The following is a 24,358-nucleotide window of genomic DNA, read 5'->3' on the forward strand; positions in this document are numbered from 1 at the left end:
GCTACCTTCACTGAAGTAAAGGATCTGAACACTTTGTCCACCACTGAGGGCTTTTTATCATTCAAAACCCACTTGTGAAAAAGTGGAGTGTCTGGAGAAGTGAAATCCATGCCCTTTGGTGCACTACAGTAAAGGTTTTGAAGGGCTCAGAAGTTTTGCTTTGGCACAGTTACAGAAGAAGAGTGAAATAGGGTACAGGTACGGTGTTAGGCTATCGAAGATCTCCCACACCTCTTAAATCTAGGGATATTCACCACAGAGTCTCTCAGCCATTTGCAAGCTCGAGGCTCTTAGCGGGATTATTTAAACTCATGACATTTTCGCACACACCATGTGCTGCTCTCATACCGTTTCCCTCCCCCCAAGGCCACCGCAGTTTGAATATTACATGCTAACACTATACTGACCTCCCTCTCCAGAGGTCTGTGTCTGTCTGACAGGAAGTGGAGAGACCCAAATGTCACTGACAAGTCATACACGTCCGCTCAGCCGGTGTGGTGATGCGGACGCCGCTAGTTTGCGTTTGCATGTTGCTCTTTTACCTGGTGACACATTAGTCTGTGCCCAGAGTGACTTAAACACACCTGAATGTTTAAGTTACTGTGTGTGTGTGTGTGTGTGTGTGTGTGTGTGTGTGTGTGTGTACGAGTGTGTATCAGTCTGTCTGTGCTTACTCAACTGTAAGTTTCAGACATGCTCACTGAATAATTCAGGTTTTTTTCCGTCTTGTTGCCATGGTTGTCTGTGAAATGGCTGCTCGGGCCGGTACCACACACACACACACACACACACCAATATGAGCATGTTGACAGATGTGAACACCCACATGCTCACTCCAAAGGAGGGAGAGACAGAGACAGACCCTCTGAATTCACTCTCCCTCTCCTTACCTCCCCCTTCACTTCACACTCTTATTATTATTAAAACTCTTGTTATTAACCAGCCTGGTGGGGGTGTGGGGTTCCCTGCTGTTATAACACAATGGGCAGACTGTGAAAAAATGTGACTGGTTTCCTGTTAATGGAATAACTCCAGTGGTCTTATATCTGCGGTAGCTTGGGGATGAAGCCTAATCCTAAAACTTTAATTCCAAAACCGAACCCAAAAGTAGCTGCTTATAATAAAGTGTGTAATTTTAGAGCAGAAAAACTAAATTTCACAAACTTTTAATAGCCATTTTTGTATATTGTGAAATATCTCTTCTCAAGCTGTGAAATCTAGGTGTGAAATCTTGCCCTGTGTGCATTTCACACACTCCAGAGGAGATATTTTAACGGTCCTGAGCTACAGTCAAACCAGCATTCAAATATCAAGTGTTTGAAGGAGTTAGAGCCCCGGGCAGACTGGAAGTGTGTGCAAATACCGTGTGAGGACACAGTGCTGCACAATGCAGCACAGGCCCAGCAGGTCCCCAGTGTGTAATGGTTTGCCCCTGGCAGGCTGATGGTGATCACAATGACTCATGTTTAAAAAGTCAAAAAGTTTGTCAAAGGTTTGGTTTGTCGAAGCGGTCACTCGACTCTTTTAAAGTGGAGTAAGATCACACACAAAAAAAAATCAAACGTCCGTCTTTCATGTTTAGAAGCTGAGCGCATTCTCCTCGCGCCGCGTTAAAATGAGAACAGCGGGCTCGAGGGGGGGTCGCACGTGAACGTTAAAGGAAAGAGGGGGCGGGGGGAGTGTGTGTGCACGAGGGGAAAACGAGAAAGAGGGGTGAACTGCTTTTCAAAGTTGAAAAAAACAAACATTTGTCGGGGATTTTTTTCTTTTTTCCTTTTTTTCTTTAGTCGCGCTACGTCGGATGCGCTCGAGTCAGAGAGCGCGCACGCACCTCTCGTGGGGGAGAGAGAGAGAGGGAGAGAGAGAGAGAGAGAGAGAGAGAGAGAGAGACGTGTGATTTCTCTTTGTACTGAGAGAAGAGTTGAGGCCGGCTCTGCTGCTGTCTGTCTTTTTTATATAAGCGGAGTTTGCATGCTGTAAATAGCCCAATAAGCCGGTTACACTTTACGTTTCGCCGTCCCCGTCGGTCCCGTGTGTTTTGTCCACTGCCAGAGTCCCTCTGAGCGATTTTGGACAACAAAAGCAGCAGGTCCAAACGTTGTTTCTTCGGGGGAGTCGCACATTTCTCAGCCGGCGGATTTTTTCAGTGCGGAAAAGCGAGCAGCCGCGCGTCCACAGACCGCTTCGCCTCCTCTCCGTCGCCCCTTTCACCACTTCCACACCTCCGGGGGGCGATTTTCTTTCTTCCCCCAAAACCGAGCGACCATGGCTGCTGTAACGAGCCCGGAGACGAGCCCTCAACCCCGGGTGTATTTCCAGACGCCGGCCGGCACCACGGAGGAACCGGAGACACCCGTTCGGAAGCAGGGACGCGTAACCGTCAAATACGACCGCAAGGAGCTGAGGAAGAGACTGAACCTGGAGGAGTGGATTATCGACCAGCTAACGGACCTCTACGACTGTGAGGTAAAGACACTAACAATAACCGGCCTCGGAGCCGATCGAACGTATTGATCAGGCGGCTCCGCTAAGTAATTGGGCTCTACGGTGTAGCCTAATAAGTCAGTTTATCAGCTCTGGAGCTTGTCTGTCCGTCTAAGCAAACTGTTGATAAAGCAGCATTAACAGGCCCTTTGTCGCTGCTGTTGGCCTAGCCTCGCTTGCTCTATAGCCTATAGTATGGGCCATATGCGAGTCGATGAGGTAATGAAGACGGAAAAAGAGGAAAGAGTGCCAACATTGCCAGAAACAAAGAATCCGTGCCAGTCATTTATAACAGTCACATAAAAGCCGCGTGGTTAAACTTCAGCCCTTCCCTCACAGGTAGGTTAAATGTGGCTGATAAAGCTTTATAGCCAAACCATGACATAGGCGGCCTCTGCTCCGCGCTCTGATTGGCTGAAGCCGTTTTAAAGCACACCTGTGAATTGATTTAATCCAGTATTAATGGCTGACCGGAAATTGCCACTTATGTCATACTTTATGGCGTCAAATGCATCGTTTAACTACGGTCTGAGAGCTGGGTTGGGGTTTAAAAACAAGTTAGCAGCATACATTTTAATAGTCATCATTCAGTATAGAGATGAAGAGGTTAGGCTATAGACCCTTGCTCAAAGCCCCCTCCATCCTTTCTTGTCTCTTCTAATTGCAAACTTCTAAGCAGAGCAAAAGGTGGTAAGTGCAAGCAACAGAAAACAAGGTGATACTGATGTGTCTGGGTGGGGGGTCCAGGCATAAATCTTGTCAGGGGGCCCCTTATAATGAACTCCCCGGCTGTAGTAATGAGCTTGCGTAACCATCAGCGGTGGTTTAGAGTCCCTTTGCTCTATTACATATCAAACCGTTGGTCATGGTGACACACGGAGAGCCGTGCGGTTCTTACGTAGCCAGGCGGCAGCTGTGGTGTGGCTGCTGGCGTCAGTAGTTGGTAAGCTCATGTCGGCTCTACTGAGCTGGCATTGACCCACATTCTATTCCCAGCGTGAGGAATACAACGACTTAACCGGTTTGGAGAATTCCTAGTAGGCTGACAGATAAAAGGACGGCAAGGCCAGGATCCTCCTAGTGGCACTACAGGAGGCTGGTTGCTAGAAGCAAAATCACACATGCTTCCACCAGGTCAGGCTGGTGTTGTTCGATCAAAAAGAAAAAAGCCTTCTTGCTCTGATTTCCCGAGGCCTGTCTTGCAACTTCTTGCAACTTTCTACGTATATTAAAGGGATGCACTGGCTTTTGCTGTGAGGGTGGAGCTGTTGTCTTTTTGCAGATGGGTTGGCCATTAACGACAGGCACTCTTGTGGGGGTCTGGCTGTCACGGCATGTCTACCTGGAAGTTCAAAATCCAAATGACAAGCGGTGATTAATTGTCACCAGATAGCATTCCAAGCCACGATTTAAAGATAAGAGGAGATAAGATGAACTTTTGTTAATTATACAGCAGAAGGAAGGGGGAAGGAGCTGCGGTATTTCTCCTTCACACACCGCGGGTGAAGCAGCCTGTCACTGAAGGAGCTGCCCAGTGCTGTTAGAGCGTCCTGCATGGGGTGGCACATGTTCTCCGTCAGGGATGATAGCTTAACCACCACTCTCCTGCTGCAGGCCCAGCAGACCACTCCAAAGAGGATGTCTGGTGCCACCAAAGAGTCAAAAAAAGTGGGGCACTCCTGGAGTACTTAGTAATCTCACTACTAGGCTATGCAATGATGGTACGGTCAATACACTAAAAGGTAGACTTGTTGTAGGCTAGGCAACCTCTGGACAACTTACATTTGCAAAGGGGTTGTCATTTTTGGTAATGCAAAAGTACTTGAACAAGTTACTTTTTAATGGCAGTAATCTTGTAATGTAACAAGTTGCTTTAAAAAGTAATGTTTCCCAACACAGCCCATGAGGTGTGCATAATAATAAAGTAGCAGGGATACTACAGAATCACATGCCAGCAGAGGTGATTAAATGGCCTAGAGAGGATTTTAAAATCAATGCGATCTGATTGTTTGCCAATGATGAATTGGTATGCTTTGCATTAAAGTCTCGCGGAGTCAAAAAATAAGAATAATTGCATTGCATGCATGCATTCTTTCATTCATTCACCCATCTCGCATCCATCCTCCATTCACTAATGAACTCAGTCTGTCAGCCATGCACGCTTTAATGCACTGATGCTTTACCGTTTGTCTGCTTTTCACCTGAGTAAACGGGGTCACAGAGAGTCCAAAACCCCACAAACAGGTGTCGCGGCGACAGTGACACTTTGGTCGTGATGATTTATTGTTGTCAGATCACAGGTCCGACTCATGTAAGTAGGATATTAATGATTTATTTCACATTTTTGGACACGCATCTCTCATCCATCTCCGATGATGATGTCTGTTTTTTTGCTTTCATCCACAGTGGTTCCCCCCTTTTCATTGTCCCGATCCCGTCTCTGCCGAGGCTGTTAGACAACAAAGAGATTAATTTACAGTCAGTACGCTGATGGAGACACACTGGGCTCATTTAGACGGGGAAATGTGGAGCACGTGCTACTAAACACTGTAACTGGAGAGGCGGCTTCAGCTGGTCAGGGAGCAGACCGGGTATTGGGAGAACCCTGTTCACTGACAAAAGACATGCAGCATGTGGCCTTGGATTTCACTCCTTTTCTTCCTCTCACCTCCCTTAATCCCTCATGTGCGTCCTCGTTCCCTTGTTTTCATGCCACGTCTGTCTTTTAGTTCTGACTCATGTCATAATCCATATTTCCATTTTTCACCCTTCATTATTTCCTATTATTGCCTATTTTCTATCTCCCTTTATTTCTCTTATTTCTTGGGTGCATATTTCTACTATTAATAAAACCACATGGAGTTTGTTCGACAGGGAATTCATAATGAGCTATTTTCCCATTCACATAATCCCTTTAAACATGCTACAAGCAGTCAGCCAGTCATTTCTGCCAGCCAGCTTGTCAGATATTCATCCAGCCACTTAGTCAGCCTATCAGTCAGAGTTGCTATGGGTAATAGTGAGGAGCCGAGCCTTAGTGAGATTCCATGGCAACAAGGCTTTTTAAATGTTTATGTTGGTTAACCATGCAGTGGAAAAAAGGGTTGTGTCCATTTAGTAAAAGAAAGCTTAGCGAAATTCCACCATTTCCCAAAAGACCCCGTTTTCATTATTTTCTATCAATGCAAGATTATAATTAGAGCCATTCAGTTATTATATTAGCAGGGCTTTAGTGAATACCTGCAGTTCATGTTAATGTGGCATTTGCTTTGCTGAAGAAACACTCCCTGGTTCTGTTAGCAGAGCAGAGCTAAAAGGAGCGGATGAATAGCTGAAATAGAGAAATGGAGCGGTTAAGAGGAATGGTTGGAATTGATAGCTACTGGATGAATGGTGAAATGGCTCAAAATAATGGATGAATGGCTGAAATAGTGAAAAATAATGGGTAAATGAACTAGTTAGCTAGTAGGATGAATACAAACTTGACCTTACTAAACTAAACACTGATGGTTCAATTGTATGAAAAATGACGGTAACAATATCATTTACGTAGTTCATGGTGTTAAATAGCGTCCATCCTAAAATCAGTTCAGCTTAACACATGTGGAACATGACGGGTGGTGTCAGTGAACTGGCTACTTGAGTTCATGTCATAGGGCCGTGGGGGCACATCTGAAGAAAACAAATCGTTGGGAACCACAGTAATAGAGCCTCCAAATCCCACAATCTCCCGGCTGTCTCACAGTTTACATGTGAAACCCAACTGTAAACCGTGTGAGTTTAAAAACATAAACACTAACCTGGCAGGAAATGTTTGGATTTGTGGGAGCTATTGGGCACATAATGAAATCAGGGAGTTTTTCTTCAAGGATAAATTGTGTATACTTTGTTATTGAGCCTCCACTCTATTACTGTATGAATGTAAGCTAAGTGACTTTGAGCTAACTCTAGGGAAAAAGAAAGTGGGGGTTATGCTCTCATAAAGTCCCCAACTGCACGGCTAGTAAAACTGATCAGATTTCACTCCAGCTCTCGGTATCATTTCCATGGTAACTGTGCTGTTAAATGTTATTTGCCAGTAAAGGCTCATTTTTCTCCCAGTTTGCTGTGTTTATGCTGCTCGTTTTACACTGAGCAGTAGCTACATGGTTAACAGTGGAGCGGGTGGGCGGACCAATCCTGAAACTCCAGGGTCCTACGTGGCCACACACACACACACACACACACACATAAACACAGATGGGGATACGGGCAAGAACAGAGGCGGGATTGGTGAGCAGGAATGCAATAAACGGGGGAAGAGGAGGAAAAAAAAGCTAGAGGGGATGGCAAGAGGAGAAGAAAAAAGTAGTAGGAGTACACAGGGACGTCAGAGCGTCAGTAACATGTGTCCACTGCTGTTTCCTGCCACACACACTTAATGGTGAACATACCAAATAATATAATAGTAGTAACTAAAGCTTCCTTTTTTAAACTGTAGCAGCACTCAATCAGCCTCTGAAAGCGATCCAGTGACTTCTGACAGCTGAATACATTTTTCTCACATAAACACAAAGTAATGAACTGTGTAATAGAGGAAGTTTGTAAATGGATTGTTCCTTAATGACGCCGCCTCATTTTCACTCTGCTGTGGTCTCTAACAGCAGACAATTTAAAGAAGCAATGGTCACAGCCGGGCCACTAAAAACTCCACATGCATCCCGGTGTTGTGTGTCTCTGTCACGGATAAAGTTGGCCTCCTTTAGTGGCCGCGGGCTGTGAAAGGACACACACACACACACAGAAACACATACATAGAAGGTGCAGCGTTTGCTTAAACCTTACACTTAAAGGTCTGAATACCAATCAGTATTACCCTGTTTCTCTCAGTGTGCGTAAGAGGGTGACTACAAAGACTGACTGTTACACAGCAGGAGTGAAAGACTCCAGTGTGTCTTTGTAAACACCCCCGACACAGAACACACACACACACTCACACACACACACAGAAATGGACGTGCACACATCGTGTTAATAGGTTACATGTGGGCCTACATGTTGAAGACATAGATCTTTTTCCTGTTGAGCCGGGGGTGAGTCAGCATGCATTGACCCGCTGACTGACCACGTGAGCGCGTTTTCGGAAGCAGGGTGAAGGCCGCCGAGAATATTGCGAGTGAGGGAGACTTAAGCGTGTGTTTTGGGTGGTGTGCGAGCGAGATCGGAAGGAAGTTAAGGACGCCAAGCGAGAGGAGGCAGGGATGAAGACAGACAGGGATGGAGAGAGAGAGAGAGAATGAGGGATATGAGTCATTCAGGGGAATGTTTATGTTGTTACAGGAAGCGTGTGAGAAAAAAGAGACAAACAAACTATGTAGGAAAATAGGCAATATTAACATGATTTTCCCACCACATGCGATCAGTGCACACACCTGTAGATTCACACAAACACACACTCGAATGTCCCTCTTGGTTTCACCATCCATCATGCATAATTTATGCTCATATGTAAGCATGCAGGACTGGAAACAACAATCTGGCCGCCAGGGAGACATATTGTGAATATCTTTGGGTGTATATAACTTAAAAGGTACCCTGTGGAGTTTTTGGCCTCTGGTAGCACTACGGGGCAACGTTAAGAAGCACCCCTCCCTGTTTGTTTGCATCTTGCAGGCACCCCATGTGCAGGGTACCTTCAAGAGGTAAACTGACCAGTGACAAGTTTCTAAAACTTCCAAAGCATGTAGCTGTAGAGTGTGTGCATGTGCAAACATCCATGCATCTTGCATATTTCCCTCATTCCCTTGCCGCTTTGTCTCTGTTGTTTGTCACAGTCCTCTGCATGTGCTGTCACACGTCAGCCAGCCTGCGGCCTGTACATACTGATTGTGTGACACCTCTCCACCGTGTCAAACCCGCCAGTGTTACGTTTCAGTACAAGCTAAGCCTGATGAGCTTGTCATTCCATCCTCTGTTACGCAGGGTCGGGCTGTCAGCCAAGTGTAAAAGTTTTAAACGAAACCATTTTCCCTTAACGATCACGAGTCAAGCAGGGCGCATTCACGGCTCGATTACGAAACTCCGCTGCTCACAAGAAATCTAACAGCAGGCAGTTACTCGTTTGATGACATGAGAGGGTTTACAAAGTTGGAGGCCTGTTGTCCATTCTATCTTCCTGCTGAACAGTTGTGTATATTATGTGTGCACATTTAATAGGCACCCAGTAAATACTCAAGCTGTTAATATCTCATGCTCCCATAAACGTAATGACTGTGATGCATTTAAGTACCCCCGTGCTTCCCGGCTCATTATTTCGACTGGTCTACAATGTATCATACAGTTTGTTTCAGGAAAACACTCTTCCTGGTCCTTACTGAGCTTTTTTTAATTAGTGCATTTTAAGATGCTACGTATGCTTTTGATAGCTGCTGTTGTGTGAAAGCTCTCGCAGCCCTGGAGGAGGCTTTTTAAAGTGAACATGGGCATAACAGTGAGGCAGTTTGGTACACAGGCAAGCGTTATTACCGTATGTGGCTCCAGGGTGTTGTTGCTGTAATAGTGCTTTCAAATGAGGGATGAATATGAGGCTATGGTGATGTGCGTGTGTCGGCCTCCGTGCTGAAACCATATTGAAACAGCAGAGAAAAGCCACTGTCCCAATATTTAACATTTGCGACTTGAGTTGGCAAGAGCAGGCATACATCTTTTGTTGTCGTTATCATCACAAAGTCTCTTTGTAAGCAATGCCAGCTGCCGGCAGGTTGAGTGAGGTAACACAGATCCACTCAGGAGTGTATTTTAGTCCCAGGAGGTGCATTAGAGGAGAAGCCAGTTGAGCTGCAGGGAAACATATGCCAGCATATTGCTTTATTCACTGCCTCTGATTGTGTTTCGTATACTTTTTGTGCACTAATAACAGACTGTACAGGAGCTGTGTGCACAGTGTCCTCCATGTTATTACAGTATATTTAGAGAAGTTGATGGATGCAGTCAAACTTGATGTGATTTTTAATAATAAATCGTTGTCGCTTTCAGCAGGTGCTAATAGATGTGCGGTAAGATGGGTTTACAGAAATTGGCCGCGATCAGACCTGTGATGCAGTGTTAGCATTGCCAGTGACTTCCTGACCTGATCTGAGTCTGAAGCAGACAAACAGCCGCCGATAAAGAGTTTGCCAGGTTAGAGTCGCGCCATGTTGGCTTCATATATCCTCCATTATGTCACCTAAGCTTTCATGGTATCACAGTGCAGAAGAAATAGATGGATGAAAGATGTGTGGACAGATGGACAAACAGGCGATGGTAGACAAAGGCCTGAGTTATCAGTCACTTTTGTCATTTATTATAATATGTGAAATTCTAATTACATAGTTTGATATTGATGTTCTTCTGGTAGAATCATAAGTGTCTCATTTAAATTGTTTATACTATGTGTGTTACATGTGTGATCTTTACTTTACGATGCTGTTTGTATTTAGCCGTTGAGCAGGAAGGAACTACTGACCATATTTGGGCAAAACTTACTACAAGTTACTGATTCATCAGGGAAGGAGTCAGCCTCTCCCATTCATCCTCTCGCTCACTCACACACACTCTCATAATGTTGGAATTAAGGGTATTAAATGAACAAACGGAGGAAATCAGTTGGTGAATCATTAATGAATGATCAGACATTACCGCTGTCCATATGCATCCTGAACAGAAATTGAACTTTTATCGTCACACATTAACACTGACTTAACTTCTCAGAACAGCAGTAATAAGTATAGTTACAAACACAAAACCCGTAAGAATCTTATCAAATAAGAAGTAAATACTTGAAAGGAAAGTGAAAGAGCAGTAGCAGTGGTCAGATAAACAGAGCATCATTCAGAAAAAGGTTCTTATTAGGTCTGCAGTTTCAGGCCATATGTTTTCTGTCCCTGTCTGTTTTTGTTTCTACGTGATAATCTGCTGGAATCTCCCACATTGTGCTTTTTGTTATCCTCTCACTGATTGACTGAATATGGAATTTAACCAAATCACTCATTTATTGGAGAAGTCAGAGGTCGCGTTGACGATTGATCTGCATCAAAGACTTAAAATGTTCTCTGATCCCTTTTGAAATCCACACGGATTACATCTCAGCACTGGCGGGACGCATTAAAAGGCGCGACAAATAAACATGGGTGTTTCTGACGCAACGTCGGTGAGAATTAGCAGAGAAAAAATGTGGAAATGGACCCTGAATGCCCTTGTAGGATTGCCAAACTCCACTCCTGTCTAAAACTGCCAGAATAAAGGAATAAGTCATCAATAAATGTCATGGCAAATGAACAAATGAATGTTGGGCCCTTTGGTTGTGTTAATAGCACTTGCCAAAAGTGACATAATGATAATCTGATGTAATCCTTGTTTGTATGCATTCTTATTTTAATCTGCACATAATCTCTTCTTTCAGTCCAATTGTAGTGGTAATGACTTGCGTCTAGTGGAGATGTGTGTGTGTGTGTGTGTGTGTGTGTGTGTGTGTGTGTGTGTGGTCTTTCTCGCTCTCTTCTTCTGCATGTACTTGTTTGAGTTTTTAATTTTTACTCATTTGCTGCCTTGGTAATTAGAAATTGATGGAAGAAAACGCAAAATCAATTTGTTAGAACACCACAGGCTGCCTTTTCCATTGTTTCCAAGCTGAACGCGCGCACACACATCGACAGCAGTCTGTGTATGACTTCGTGGAGGGTTAAGATCTCCTCCTCAGATCTGCCCCCTGCTCTGTGCTGCAGAAATGACTCGAGATGGAGAGTGGAGGTGGAGGGCGAAAGTGGGCACTTGAGATACTGTCCGGTTCACATATTTCAGATGGATGCATGGGAGATTTTGTAATTAGAGTGGGCTGAAGAGAGAGATGGATTTCCTTTGTGTGTGTGTGTGTTTGGGGGGAGGTTGAAGCTGAATCCATCCGTTTTATGCAAATCATTTAAAGCTGCATGGAAATTGAAAGCAAAGTTTAACAGTTAGCAGCCAAAGGCCGTCCGTCACTTCCCAGCCTCCAGTTTCAGTGGGCTAATACACTCTATATGCTTTTACAGTGTTTACCTTTACCTAGCCAACAAAAGTGCATTGAATTTGTCTTGATTGTTACAGAATTACAAGACTCTGCTGAAATGGTCCTTAGTTTTGTTTGGTGTTTTCCTTGTTTTGATCAGTCTTGGGTGCTAACCGCTAATCTGTCAATCACAGCAAAATGCATCACTTCCAATGTGCTGCTGTGAGGATTTAGAATCGTTCATTGATTAAATCACTGTTACTCTGTGTTCAACTGTCACAAATGGACGCTGATTTAATATTTGGAGATTTTTGCATTAGATTTAACTTCACAGTCAGATGAAGGCAGCTACTGAAGAGTGAAACTGGTCGGCAGCAGCTGTGGCAAACTGTTGCCCCTCTTGTAGTAATTAGCCAGCGTGATGCAGCGGCAGAGCTCCAGCCCTGGCAGCACCATGCGGTTTGCCAGTGCAAGTCTTCCTCAGGCTGGTCGCGACCCTTAGGGACCAGCAGAGCGTTATCCCCCGGAGAGGCTGCAGCACAGACATTTCCAGTCAACACACAGAAACTACTGAAGCGTTCAGTCAGGCCAAACAAGCTGATGTGGGAATCATTCAACCATGCCATGAGCAGCTATGAGTATGGACAGCTTTTGGCGGGTCAAGGTTGGGTGACATTCTACATTTTAACTCTCCAGATAGGTTTTTTAGCAATATTTGTGTGTGGTCAATAGATGTCTATCAGCTGCTCTGGGTTCAGCTATCCATTCCCAGATATCACTTAACTCTATATTATGGTGTACTAATGCTATATATGTATGTTATTGTTGCATAATTACAGTATAGGAACAACCAAAACTGCTGTGCTTGTGTCCTAATTATAGTGGTGAATGTTTCCTGTCATCATATGAAGATACATTCTGTGTTCTTGGAGGCTGTTTGGTTTGGCTTTCTCGTGCAGAGTCTGAAGCAACCCACACAGCACAATACCCACATCACTACCGCCAGACTCCGGAGGCTCTGGTTCCTTTTGCTTCACACGACAGAGCCGTTTGCGCTTTATCTGCAGTGAGATAGCAGGAAGGCTGACAGGGCTGCTGTGTGGAGGCTGTGGTACGATGGTGTGTGATAAATAAAGGGTGCGTGTTGTTTTAAGAGGGTTTTTTTTGTATAGAACAGCAACATATAAGAGCCGCAAGAGTCCCTGCTTCCACAGAGGTGCATGTACAGATGCATTGCAAGACGATTATTACAATGAAATCTGCACTGTTTGTAACATTTTGCTTCATCAGGAGGAAGAAACAACACAGATAATCTTGGAAATTTAAGTCAATACTGCAAGCTGCGCTGCAAGGTGTAAGACTATTTTCTAGTCTCTGTCCTGGCTGAAGAAGGACGTGAAGCGGTTAGTTCAGTTCAACTGATTTGCTTGTGGCTCTTTCTCTCTGTTTTTCATATGATTCAAAACAGGACATCATATTCTTCCTGGGAGGAAGTACATCCAACTGATTAGATGCGCAATGGAGATGAGGATCAAACACACACACAAAAAGTGCATAGTCACACACACACACACACACACGTACACACACACGCACACACACACTCCAGACTGGATTAAGTGCATTGGATTGTATTGATTATGGATTGTTGTGGTTTATGGTTATGTGTGTGTATGTGTGTGTGTGAGTCCACGTATTCATTACTGCAGCCAGTCACCACTTAGATTAATTGTGCACATACACACACACACACACACACACATCAGTATTGCTAATGTCACTCTGTCAACTCTGCCCTCTTAAAGTGTTTTCATTATCACACACACTTCTCTGAAACACTCACTCAGCCTCGCCACTTCCCACAGATCAACCTCAACCCCCCACCCCCCCACCACCGACTATCTCCCAAGGTCACGTGCCCAGACAGGAAGTAGCTGCGTGCTCTGGTATTTTAACCCCTTTGGTGCAGAAGAGAATAATAAGAGAACAGACCTTTGCAGGGGTCACACTCTTTGTGACCCATACATGTGGGAGGAAGAAAAGGGGGAAGCTAACAGTGTGTATTATTGAAAGAGCTGCAAATTCCTGATAAGCAGAGACAGGGGGAGATAGAAAGAAGATGGAAAGCAGCAGGCGATGACTGACACAACGCAGCCCTAATCCCTACACCCACGTTGACCCCGCTCTCTCAGATTCTCCCCCTCGGCCTCTCACAAGTGGTATGTCATGCCCGCAGCAAGGTGGCCCAAACTCAATGAAACGCACTATTACGGACGTACCGAGGGTGATTTAAATGAGCGCAGCACAGAGTGGTAATGGCGACCAGAGAGGGAGGGCATCAAAGGAGACATAAAGATAAAGAGACTGAGCATGACAGGAAGCACGTTCGAGGGCAGTAATTTTCCATTACTTCGAGCTGCTCTCCTCTGTGTGTGTGTGTGTGTGTGTGTGTTGATCAGACGACAGTAGACTAAATTACCAGATCAGTCACAAAGGTGTCATGAATTGTCACCTCAGGATGGCTCTCAGGCAACTTTTCAGCTTTCTCAAAATAGTTTTTTTTTGTTATTTTGACAGGCTCTGATAACTTTTTATGTCTGTATGTCTACATAGTTCACTTAGTCATCTTATAAAGTCACATGTTTACACACTGGCCATGCACAAGAATGACCTGCACAGCATAGCCTTCCCTTCTTCTCTTCCTTAAATGCATCATTTTCTAGGAAACTAGAATTAGAATACAAGTGAATCATAAAATGCTCTCTGTGGTTTAATCCCATGATGGGTGTTGGCTCAACTCCTTTTTTATCGCATTTATTTTACAGCTCAATCAATCATTGCTTATTCAATAAACGAGCCTGCGCATGCATACGTGCAAATTGCCAATGGTGTTTATTGCCTCACCTGCGCGCCGTTGTGAGCTGTAGTTACCTTGAAAGCTCCTCCTCCGCTTCCTTAGCCAAATGCAATCTGAATCTTTGCAGACAAATGTCTCACCACTATCTCAAACTTGTGCAATGCAGGAATATACTGGATTTTTTTTTTTTTTTTTCGGTTTAAACAAGTCCATACATACATTCCCAGAGTAATTGTCAGCTGTTCTGCGGCCATCTCTTCTCTTTTATTCATCTCCTTTGTTACCTGGATGTTGTCAAATCTGCTCAACATCCAAATATTTCATCAAACCAGCAGAGCTCTGGCACTGGCCTTCAGCCTAGCCTCTGATTTTCTGATTTTCTCAGTGGATGAGTCGATGTTCTCTCTTTCTGCGATGCAACAATAATCCCTATTCACCATCGCAACTAATTACAATAGCCGAGCTTTAAGCACTGACATGGCGCTGAATGATTTATAGCTCTCGCCTTTTGATGTGGACCATTAGACAACGACGATTAAAGCACAGTCTAGACCTCTCTATTAAGGACGTTCAGCATCCTTTCTGAGTGCAGATATGCCAAAAATCCCACCAGATTCTTCGTCTCCAGACATTTTACTGCGGTTGATTGACAGTGTGATACCAGCACCCTTCTTGCTCTGGCGTCAGTGATGTGGAGCTGTAAAACTGTTCTGTGGACACTTTGTTCTCTCAGCTGGGAGAACCGAAACACACACTAACAGTGAAACAATCTCAGCTATGCCCGTGCTTACATTGCCTGTTGAGTGTGTGTGTGACTGTACCTTGTCATTGTCGTTCACACATATTTTATACCTGTGTCAAACAGCCTAGGGTAATAGTTTTAATGGGGCACACACACATAAACACACACTCAGTAATGCAAACACACGCATATAAACACTCAGTAAAAACACTTTCCAGCTTGGCCTGCCCCCAATGCTTGAGTCCAAGCACAGAGAGGACTGAACAGGAAAGGCTCCCAGTGTAGCAGTGTAAAATTTGTTCCATGTAACGTGCAGATCACGTGTCAGCCTCCCTTCTCCATCTGCACCTCCACGTCTCTGCACAACCATCCGCCAAGAAGGGAAAATAGCATGAAAGAGGGAGCAAATGATGTATGAAGCGGTCTGGTTTATTCAGTCAAAACAAGCACACACACGGAAATTGGAGTGAATGGCAACATTGTTTAGCAGCACGCGGCCTACTTTTCCTACTTCTTCTTCTTCCTCCATCCTGCTTGCTCCAGCCATCACTTCCCTCTGTCTCCCAACTTCCTTCTCTCCCCCCTTCCTCTTTCCCGCCTGCACGGTAACCCAGCCAAAACATTGTTTTTGTAGAAAAATGGGCAATCAGCCATCCTGACGTCTGACTATTTTTATCCTGGTTTGTTACTGAGGCAGCACGAAAGCAAAAGTGGCATCATCCAGCTTTTGGTAAACCTAAGGCTCTCTGTAACTCTCACATATGAATTGCTTTCTTCTTCTATCACAGGAATCAGTTATCAAGTTTGTTATCACTGGAAGACATGCTGTGTAATCGTTGTAGGTGGCCTCTGTGACCTACTTACACATGCGGCTTCCCGACCGGCTTCCATCTATCTTACTACAGATAATGTGGACCCGTGTTGTCATTTCATCAGCCCTGTGTCCGTATGTGCAAATACATGCATGGTTCTATCAGTATCTGACCGATTGTTAAGGATTTCTCTGATTTGACACTCATATCCCCCCTTTTTTCTTCTTATATCTGCATTCTTCATCTTTGAGTAGTGTGGTGTTGCATTTAATGCACCTCAGCTGTTTATGGCGAGGTGTAAATCACTGTGTTGGATGTGTTAATCAGATTTCAGGTCAGTTAGAGCACTGTGAAACAAGTCAGTCTAACATAAAAACTGTTGACACATGATGATTTTTTTAAAAAGTGTATATTCAGTCCAAACTTCCCTGGAGAAACCCCAACTTTGCTTCATTGCTCTCGCTCATCACTTCCCTTTCCAGAGATATTTGCAGTAGCTGTGATAGGCCTTTTAGTTGCAATGTGAGGCCACTGACCTACTTGTGTGTGTGTGTGGTTGTGTGTGTAGCTTATGTTTTTCCAGTGAGGGAGCTGCATCAGGCATTTGATCTGTCCAATCCTGCAGCCGCTACACAGTCCCATGTGAGAGGAATAGTACTATGACCTGCACACACACACACACACACACACACACACACACACACACACACACACACACACACACACACACACACACACACACACACAAATACACACTGTCACATTTCATTCTGCTCTGTTCTGCAGCCTCCAGACAGACAGCGTGTCTGTCTGCTGCTCTCTCCCCCCCTGTCTCAGCCTCATCGTGGTAGTGTGTGAATCATACTCACAAGCTTGTCAGGAAGAGTATAATTGAATTTAAAGACCGCAATAAAATGGGTCTACATGGCAGTTTACAGTATCGGCTTGTTTCTCGGGTGATGCTGGTGGTTCAGGCGGACTGAAGTCTTGTGATTTCAAGCTCAACTGAAAATGATGAAGATGTTTCATCTCTAAAACATCTCGTGCAGTTAGTGTGCACGGTAGCCCACAAAAGGGAGAGAAACTAGCTTGCTATCCAAGTAGTACAATGAAGATAATATGTTTTGTCCAAGCTGAGATCCTGCAGGAGCAATTACCTTTCCAGTGAGCTGATTGGTCAGTGGTTGGGCTGTTGACAGAGTACATGCAGGTGTGTTAGTAGACAGACAGGTGGGCCTTCCAGTCGTGTGATTGAATGGGCTTATTACAGGCCTGCAACCACCACAGATTTTTATATAGATTGCTGTTGTGATGTAAATATAATTTCAACCAATATAGCCAAAAAAAAAAAGCATCTAGCTTTAATGCATCAAACCCAAACTGCAGATGTTTCTCAGAAATGATTCTTGAGTCAGAGTACCAGTTCCAGACCGCTTAGTATTGTTTTGCTTTGCTTACACTCCTGCAGTGTGTGCCAATATCTTGAAGCCACCTTTTAGTTTCTGTGTATCACATCTGCAGCCAACAGTAAAAACCCCCTCCAGACTCCAGACTAGTTCAGTAAGTCAGTCTGGAGGAGTGTTTGGGAAATCCTCCCTCGTGATTCCCTGCTTTCTTTGTGTCTCCTGTCTGAGGCCTGTCTTCCGGCCTTGTTCAACATGTCTCCCTCCCCTCCCCTCTCTTTTCTTTCCCTCTCTCTCTCCCCCCTTTTGCTCCGCTCCACTCAGCTGCTCCCTCTTCTCGATATGCTCCTTAACCTCTTACCTTCCTTCCTCTGGGCGTTCCCTTCCCCCCTCGCAGATTTAACAGTTTGTCTCACAAATGGTTTTCAAGTAAAATGGAAGCCAATGTGCATCACTTACACTCTTCAGGTACATTTAACAGCAGTTAGTGCATTATGTTTACCATGTGAGTACGCCAAAGAGATACAAAGTATAAAATAAAATGCTGTTAGTAGAAGAAATCAATAGGTTACAAAGTTAGGGAGAATGTAGAAATCTTTATCTTGAGTAAAAATACAATTCTTTCACTCTCTACAACCAGTTGAGTATCTACTTGTTTCCTTTGTCTTCTCACGTTTTCTGTTTTAGCTTTCTTTACTGCATGTAGTAGCACATGGAGCCCACATGTGCAGATCAGTCTTTGTGTCAGACTTCACAGCCTGAATGTGTGTGTAAATGACAGACAGCCTCAATATGTCTGCAGTGTAAGCATGTGTGTGTCTGAGTGCACGTACGCCTTTGTGTCTGTTTTGTGGAGCTTTAATTTGGGAAATTTGGTAAGAATGCCAGCTTTGTGTGTGTGTTTGTTAGTATTTTTGCACTTTTTTGTCTGCGTTGCTGCTTACACCATGCCTGCTTGTCATCTTGTGTGTGTGTGTGTGTGTTGTACTTTGCTGACAGTAAGTCTGTCTGTCACCTCCAGTCTCTATCTCACACACACAGGCTGTCCTACTCAGAATGAGGATTTACCTCATACCCCACCCTTTATACACACACACACACACACACACACACACACACACACACACACACACACACACACTTCATCCAGCTCAGACTTATTATTAATGCCCATTTTATAATTCTTTAATCCGTGTGTGTGTGTGTGTGTGTGTGTGGTGTGTGTGGTGTGTGTGTGTGTGAGGTGTGTGGAACAGAAATGATGTGTGTGTGATGTTGTGGACTTTTCACTAGTTTGAAAAAAAGACTACCATCAGTTAATGTGACACACAAAGGTGCACACACAGCATGCTGTTCCTGTCTGTCTGTGTGTGTGTGTGTGTGTGTGTGTGTGTGTGTGTGTGTGTGTGTGTGTGTGTGTGTGTGTGTGTGTGTGTGTGTGTGTGGTAGGGGGCAGTTGGGCAGGTGCAGAGACAGCTGGTGTGGGCAACTCTAACCGAGGGGGAGGACGAGAGCGAGAGCGAGATTCCTGGAGAATGACATGAATATAGGGTAGCAATTGAGCTGCAGAAGAGGGGGAAACGAGTGTTTGCACGAGAGCGCGTGTGTGTTGTTGCCAGTGGTGAGCCGCTTTGATAGCACACACTGAGCTAGTGTGTTTGAGTGAGACAGATGGAGAAACAGAGAAAGAGAGGGAGCCCATGAAACCACTTCTTATACAGCGACAGATTAAAAAAGAAAAAGAAGTGATTGGCTTAAGGGAGAAGGCGTGGCGGGAAAGAGGAAGAGAGAGACAAAGACGAACTTACAGTGAACCCAGTTATCACAGTTATTTATTTGATAAGCCATATATAAGCCAGAGGCAAGTGTGCTCTTAAACTTTATATTAGAGGTCAGCATATCAGCATCAAGCAATAACTGCTTAGCTATAATTAAAATTAGATGAGATAATGAGAATTTATTATTTATCTGTTTTCAAATGTGAATCACAAGCCAATTTTGAATGGATGTAGTTATTGTCTAACTTTCTGTTTCGTCAAATCAAAGTTGATCAAAATCAAAGGAGCAGATTTCACTGTGCGTTTTTATTTAAGGCAACAGGGTGACAGCAGTTAACGTGCAAGCTTTCAGTAATGCACTTGTTGTAGATATTACCTGGTTTGCTCTGTAGCCCAGAGTTAGATGAGAAGATCAGTACCTCTTGTGTCTCATCAAGCCTTCATCCAGCAGCCAGCTTAGTTTATCTTAGTATAAAGACTGGAAAAAATGGCAGTTTCCGCCGTCTCTGAAGCTCACTAAGTAACATGTTATGTCGCATTTGTTTAATTTGTAGAAAAAACCAAAAGCATTGCCACCAACGTTTTGTTTTTACACTTTCGACAGAGCCAGGCTAGCAGTTTCCCCCTGCTCCCAGTCTTAATACTAAGCTAAGCGGCTGCCGGCAGTAGCTCCATATTTCACAGAGAGACGCCACAGTGGTATCGATCTTCTCATCTAACTCAAGGCAAGAAAGCGAATAACTACTCTTGTGATCACAGCACATGCTGAAATTTGACATTGATTTGTGTCCAAGCCTACTTTTTGACCAACAGAAGCATTTCAGACATGGATCGTCTCAACAATAAAGCTACAAGTAGTTCTGAATTTACAGCAAGTTTCCCTGTTTTACTGCTTCAGCTGTGGATGTCTCATTCGGTGTGTGTTTTAGGTGCTTCTTTGTGATGCTTTTGGGCTACGGCTCCAAATGTAGAACTGCAACGATAAGACCACTGACAGAAAACAAATATAGAACTATTGTGATAATTGGTCAAACATGGCAGTTCCTGATTTTCAAATGTGAATATTTTCTGGTTATTCTTCCATGTTAGTAAACTGAATATCTTTGGTGTTTTGGACTGATTTGAAGATGTCACTTTGGCCGTGTTAGTGTTGGGAACATTGGCGGCGCTTGAATTTTGCTTTGTGTACACAGAACAAGTATTTCCACTAACTGTGTGCCTATAAATTTGCATTTATGCAGACATGTTCTTTTTCTGTTTTCCATCCGCGAAAATATGATTAGAAAACCTCCGTCTGCTACCGTGGTTCTTTGTCTCTCCTCTATTTCCCCGTCAGGTACAACATGCGAGGTAATGGAAGGGCAGCGCCCTCTAGTGTTCAGAGATGGTCTTTCTTCAGTCACTGCACCACGTCATGCACAGAGACAGAAATTCTCCTGCTGGTCTATTTGCGGAGAACCACACAGCATAAACACAGGGACTAAGAATAGAAAGGATGATGAGGGTTTCTTTCCGTGTGTGTGTGTGTGTGCAGGCTTACAGTGAGCCGTCGCCTTCAGATTGTCATGAGCAGTGTGACCCCACTGACCGCCGTTTTACTGTTATTGTAAGGAAGTAAGGAATCCTGTGTCTCAACTTGCTGTCCTCTCTTTTTCTCTTGTCGCACGTGTTATAGGAGGAGGCCATCCCAGAGCTGGAAATCGACGTGGATGAGCTGCTGGATATGCCGAGTGACGTCGAACGGGCAGCCAGGGTCAAGGTAGGACATGGATATGGACTTAAAGCATGCAAGCAAAGGACACATGGATGAAAAAGATAGAACATATGCTCAGACTGTCCTTTATTGTTTTGCAGGACTTACTGGTCGACTGTTTTAAACCCACTGAAGTAAGTTTCCTTCTTCCTTCCATCCCTCTACTCCACTCCCATATTGACGCAGTGTTTATTTTTTATATTCTGAATCCCCTTCATGAGTTTTGTCCCTTCTGTCTCCCCGTAGGACTTCATCTCAGAGCTGCTCGACAAGATTCGAGGGATGCAGAAGCTCTCCACGCCTCAGAAGAAATGATGGCTCCTCCTTCTCTTCTTCCCCTCCACCTCAGCCCTCTCCCCTCGTCTTCCTACCGCGCTTTCCATCCTTTTGTTTTGATGTCAGTCTTCTTCGATTGAAGATCGTCATTGAAATCTTCTAACTGAACCTTGTCGTTAGGCCCCCTTTTCCATCTCTTTTGCTCTTTCTGCCTGGATCCAGCCCCATAAATCGCTTTTATTTTTCATTTTTTTGTGACCTTGCCTTGTGGTTTGATGGACTTCCTTCTTAAAAACCATCAGCAAAGAAGTGGAAGTAAAGAATTCATAATATCCAGGCCCAAACAACAGCAACAACAGGCGATTCATTGGTCTTAATCCAGGCACACTTCCTTCTCCTTTTCACTCCTGCTCCTCCTTCACCCTTTGTTTGGCTTCACTCATCTTCCTCATCCAACTCTTCTTCCTCCCACCCTTGCTCACACCACCCTCCATCTGTCTGAGGAGGAAGCGAAGAGGAGCTGAGATGAGACTAGCCCCATAATTACGGAGAGCGGAGCGGCCGAGAGTGGGAAGAGGAACAAGAGAGAGAGTCTGCAACAGCCAAGAAGAGAGTGGAAGGAGGAAGCAGCCAATCAGCTTGAAGCAGGGCCTAATCATTGCTTATGTCTCGACCAATGAGAGTCCTTATTTTGTTATTTGTAAGGGGTATAAAGTTGTAAGTGATCCAGCTAGCAACCATGACTCTCTTGATATTTTCTAGTTCAGTCTGAGGGCACGGAAGTATTCACTTGACTTTAGTTTTTTAATTTTAAACTTTTTTTTCGGGGGATCCGTACAGTCTTTTCAGATCATTTCCCCCCTGTAATCAGAGGCATTTGCTTCAGTGGTGCATTTAAAGACTGTCGTTTTTTTGTGTGTGTGCGTGTGTATCTCTTGAGAAATCTGCACTATGTCATTTGGGAAGAAAGTCTGAACTTATGACCACAAAGAATAATGTATGGTGTGTCGAGGAAAATTTGATCCCTGGAAATAGTGGAACTTTAAAATAAGTCACTGGTTGGCTGTGGTGGTCATTCGGTCCTACTCATTTTAGGCTAAAAGTCTTCCCATAAGGCTAGAGTAGAAGTAGGTTCTCTTAGGTCGGGTGTGCAGGAATAGAAATTCTTGAAAAAAAGAAAACGGAAAAAAAAGAGCTAAGTGTGTGTTTCCTTTCCTCAGATGTGTGGTGCAGTCGTAAGAGGGGCTCTTTAGAAGCCACTGCTGTCCAGCCTGCACATACATATGTACGTCTGTGTGTTGCTAAATGCTACGTGTGTGTGTGTGTTGCTACATAATGTACAGCAACATTCATAATAGGAGTGTTTTTTTCTGGCCTGTATATTCTGCTGTTCTGTACGACAAATTAGATTTTTAGTATAGGACTGGTTCCTGTTTTGGGGTTTTTTGGGGTGTTTTTTTTCTGGATGCATTTTGTCACACACACACACTGACAGTCCGACAGGGGGACCCAGAACAAAGCTGCCTTGTTTGTTTGTTTTTTTAATCACAATCCCGCTGTTTCTTTCTTATTGTCTCTTTTTATCTTAGAATTGATTTAGTCCACCCCGTCAGTTCAGAGCTGTCACACCTACAGGGAAACTCTGAAAATGGCCATGTTGGTGTAGAGACTTTGTACTGTCCTCTGCCTGACAGTAGACCCACCAATGAGACGTCTGAATGGGAGGGATGGAGGGAGGGAGGCCACTGTCTTACATTGAAGCTGTCTAAATGCATTCACCCTTCTTTTTCCCCCCTTTCTCTGAATCACACACACGCCACCCTTGGGGCGGAAGAAGCGGAAACACATTAGCAAACACAGCTGCCTCTCACACAGATGTACACACACACACACACACACACACACACACACACACACACACACACACACACACACACAACAAAGCGCTGAGAGTGAAAGAGAGAGAAAGACAGGTCCATAGCTGTCACAAGATCTGTGCGTTTCCCTGCTGCAGCTGCCAATCATCTCCAAGAATAAGCCATCTGTTTCTGATCCTGAGCCAATCAGATCAGAGACCGAAGCTCATCGGCCAATTGGAGAAGTGGTAGCGTTTCGCTGTGATTCCTGTGGCCAATTGCTGACACCTGCGGTGACAGCAGACCTCCACTGGCTGTCTCTTTCTCTCTCTGCGCCAACACACACACACACGCACACACAATGGCCCATTTTCATCTTGCTGCTCTGTCATTTCTCCCTGGCATCCTCTCCCTCCACCTCCTCCCACCCATTTTCATCCCTCTGTCCACCCTCCCCTCTCTCCTTTCTTCAGTTTCCTTTCCTTGTTTTTAAAAAACAGATGTTGCCTTAGGTATTATTTATGTTATACAAACCAAATAAACGGGAGACATTCATTTTTTTTAAAAGGTAACGCAAACTGCTAAAGATGTGCGTTACTGAGCAGAACTGCGGCATGTGGAGAATCTTGATCTTCTGTCGCTCAGTTTCTTTTCCTTTTTTTTAAAAAAAACAATTATTAACAATGAGATTCTGTTGGGTTTTTTTTTTTTTTTTTTTTAGAAGTGAGTGTTTAATACTTAGGCCTTGATACAGTGATTTTATTTAGATAAAACAATGTTCTTTACATTCACCATTTGAATACTGCTCTGTTTTTATTGTGACCATGACACTTCTTGATGCCAGGCCTTGGATTAACATGTAGTCGAACAAAAATCCATTCAGATACATTTTGGTGCGATTGTTTTTGCCTTCCTTGTGTGGTTTCCAAATGAAGCACGATCTGCATTTCTTTGGAGACGTTCTGATTGGTCGGATTGTAGGCAAGCTCAATTAGTAGCTGAATTTGAGTGGATTTTCATTTCTAAATCCAGGTTTGGATTATACCTTCTTAGACTGTTATTGAGAAGTCTGTTTTTTTACTGTTGGGGAAAATTGCAAAAAAAATATATATATACTGATTATTATGATTGAGGCTAATTACAAGAGCTAAATCATGTGAATTGGAAGAGTGGAAGTGTTTTTGGACAATGATTAGATCAAACCAACAAACAAATGTAGCAATATCAACAACAGGTCTTGTTTTTGCCCAATTTTGTTACACTTTTATGCAACTTTAATAAAAACATGTGAAATGGACATGTTGTTTCTCTGTTTATTGGGTTTGTCAGTTCTCTGCTACAGAAGACCTTTATAGATTATTATATGGCCATTTATTACCTTTAATGTAGTTCA

At 44.0% G+C, this 24,358-nt stretch overlaps 1 protein-coding gene across 1 annotated transcript; it reads left to right on the forward strand.

Annotated features, from left to right (window-relative positions):
• Nucleotides 1-1,898: 1,898 nt before the first annotated feature.
• On the forward strand, nt 1,899-24,262 carry ppp1r14bb (protein phosphatase 1, regulatory (inhibitor) subunit 14Bb). The gene is made up of 4 exons (XM_041965055.1): nt 1,899-2,466; nt 20,756-20,839; nt 20,935-20,967; nt 21,080-24,262. Exons 1-4 carry the CDS (start codon nt 2,266-2,268, stop codon nt 21,146-21,148), a joined length of 387 nt encoding a protein of 128 aa, XP_041820989.1. The 5' UTR covers nt 1,899-2,265; the 3' UTR covers nt 21,149-24,262.
• The last annotated feature ends 96 nt before the right edge of the window (nt 24,263-24,358 follow it).

This window comes from Chelmon rostratus, chromosome 23 (genome assembly GCF_017976325.1).
Source record: "Chelmon rostratus isolate fCheRos1 chromosome 23, fCheRos1.pri, whole genome shotgun sequence".
In the NCBI taxonomy this organism is placed as follows: Eukaryota; Metazoa; Chordata; class Actinopteri; order Chaetodontiformes; family Chaetodontidae; genus Chelmon; species Chelmon rostratus.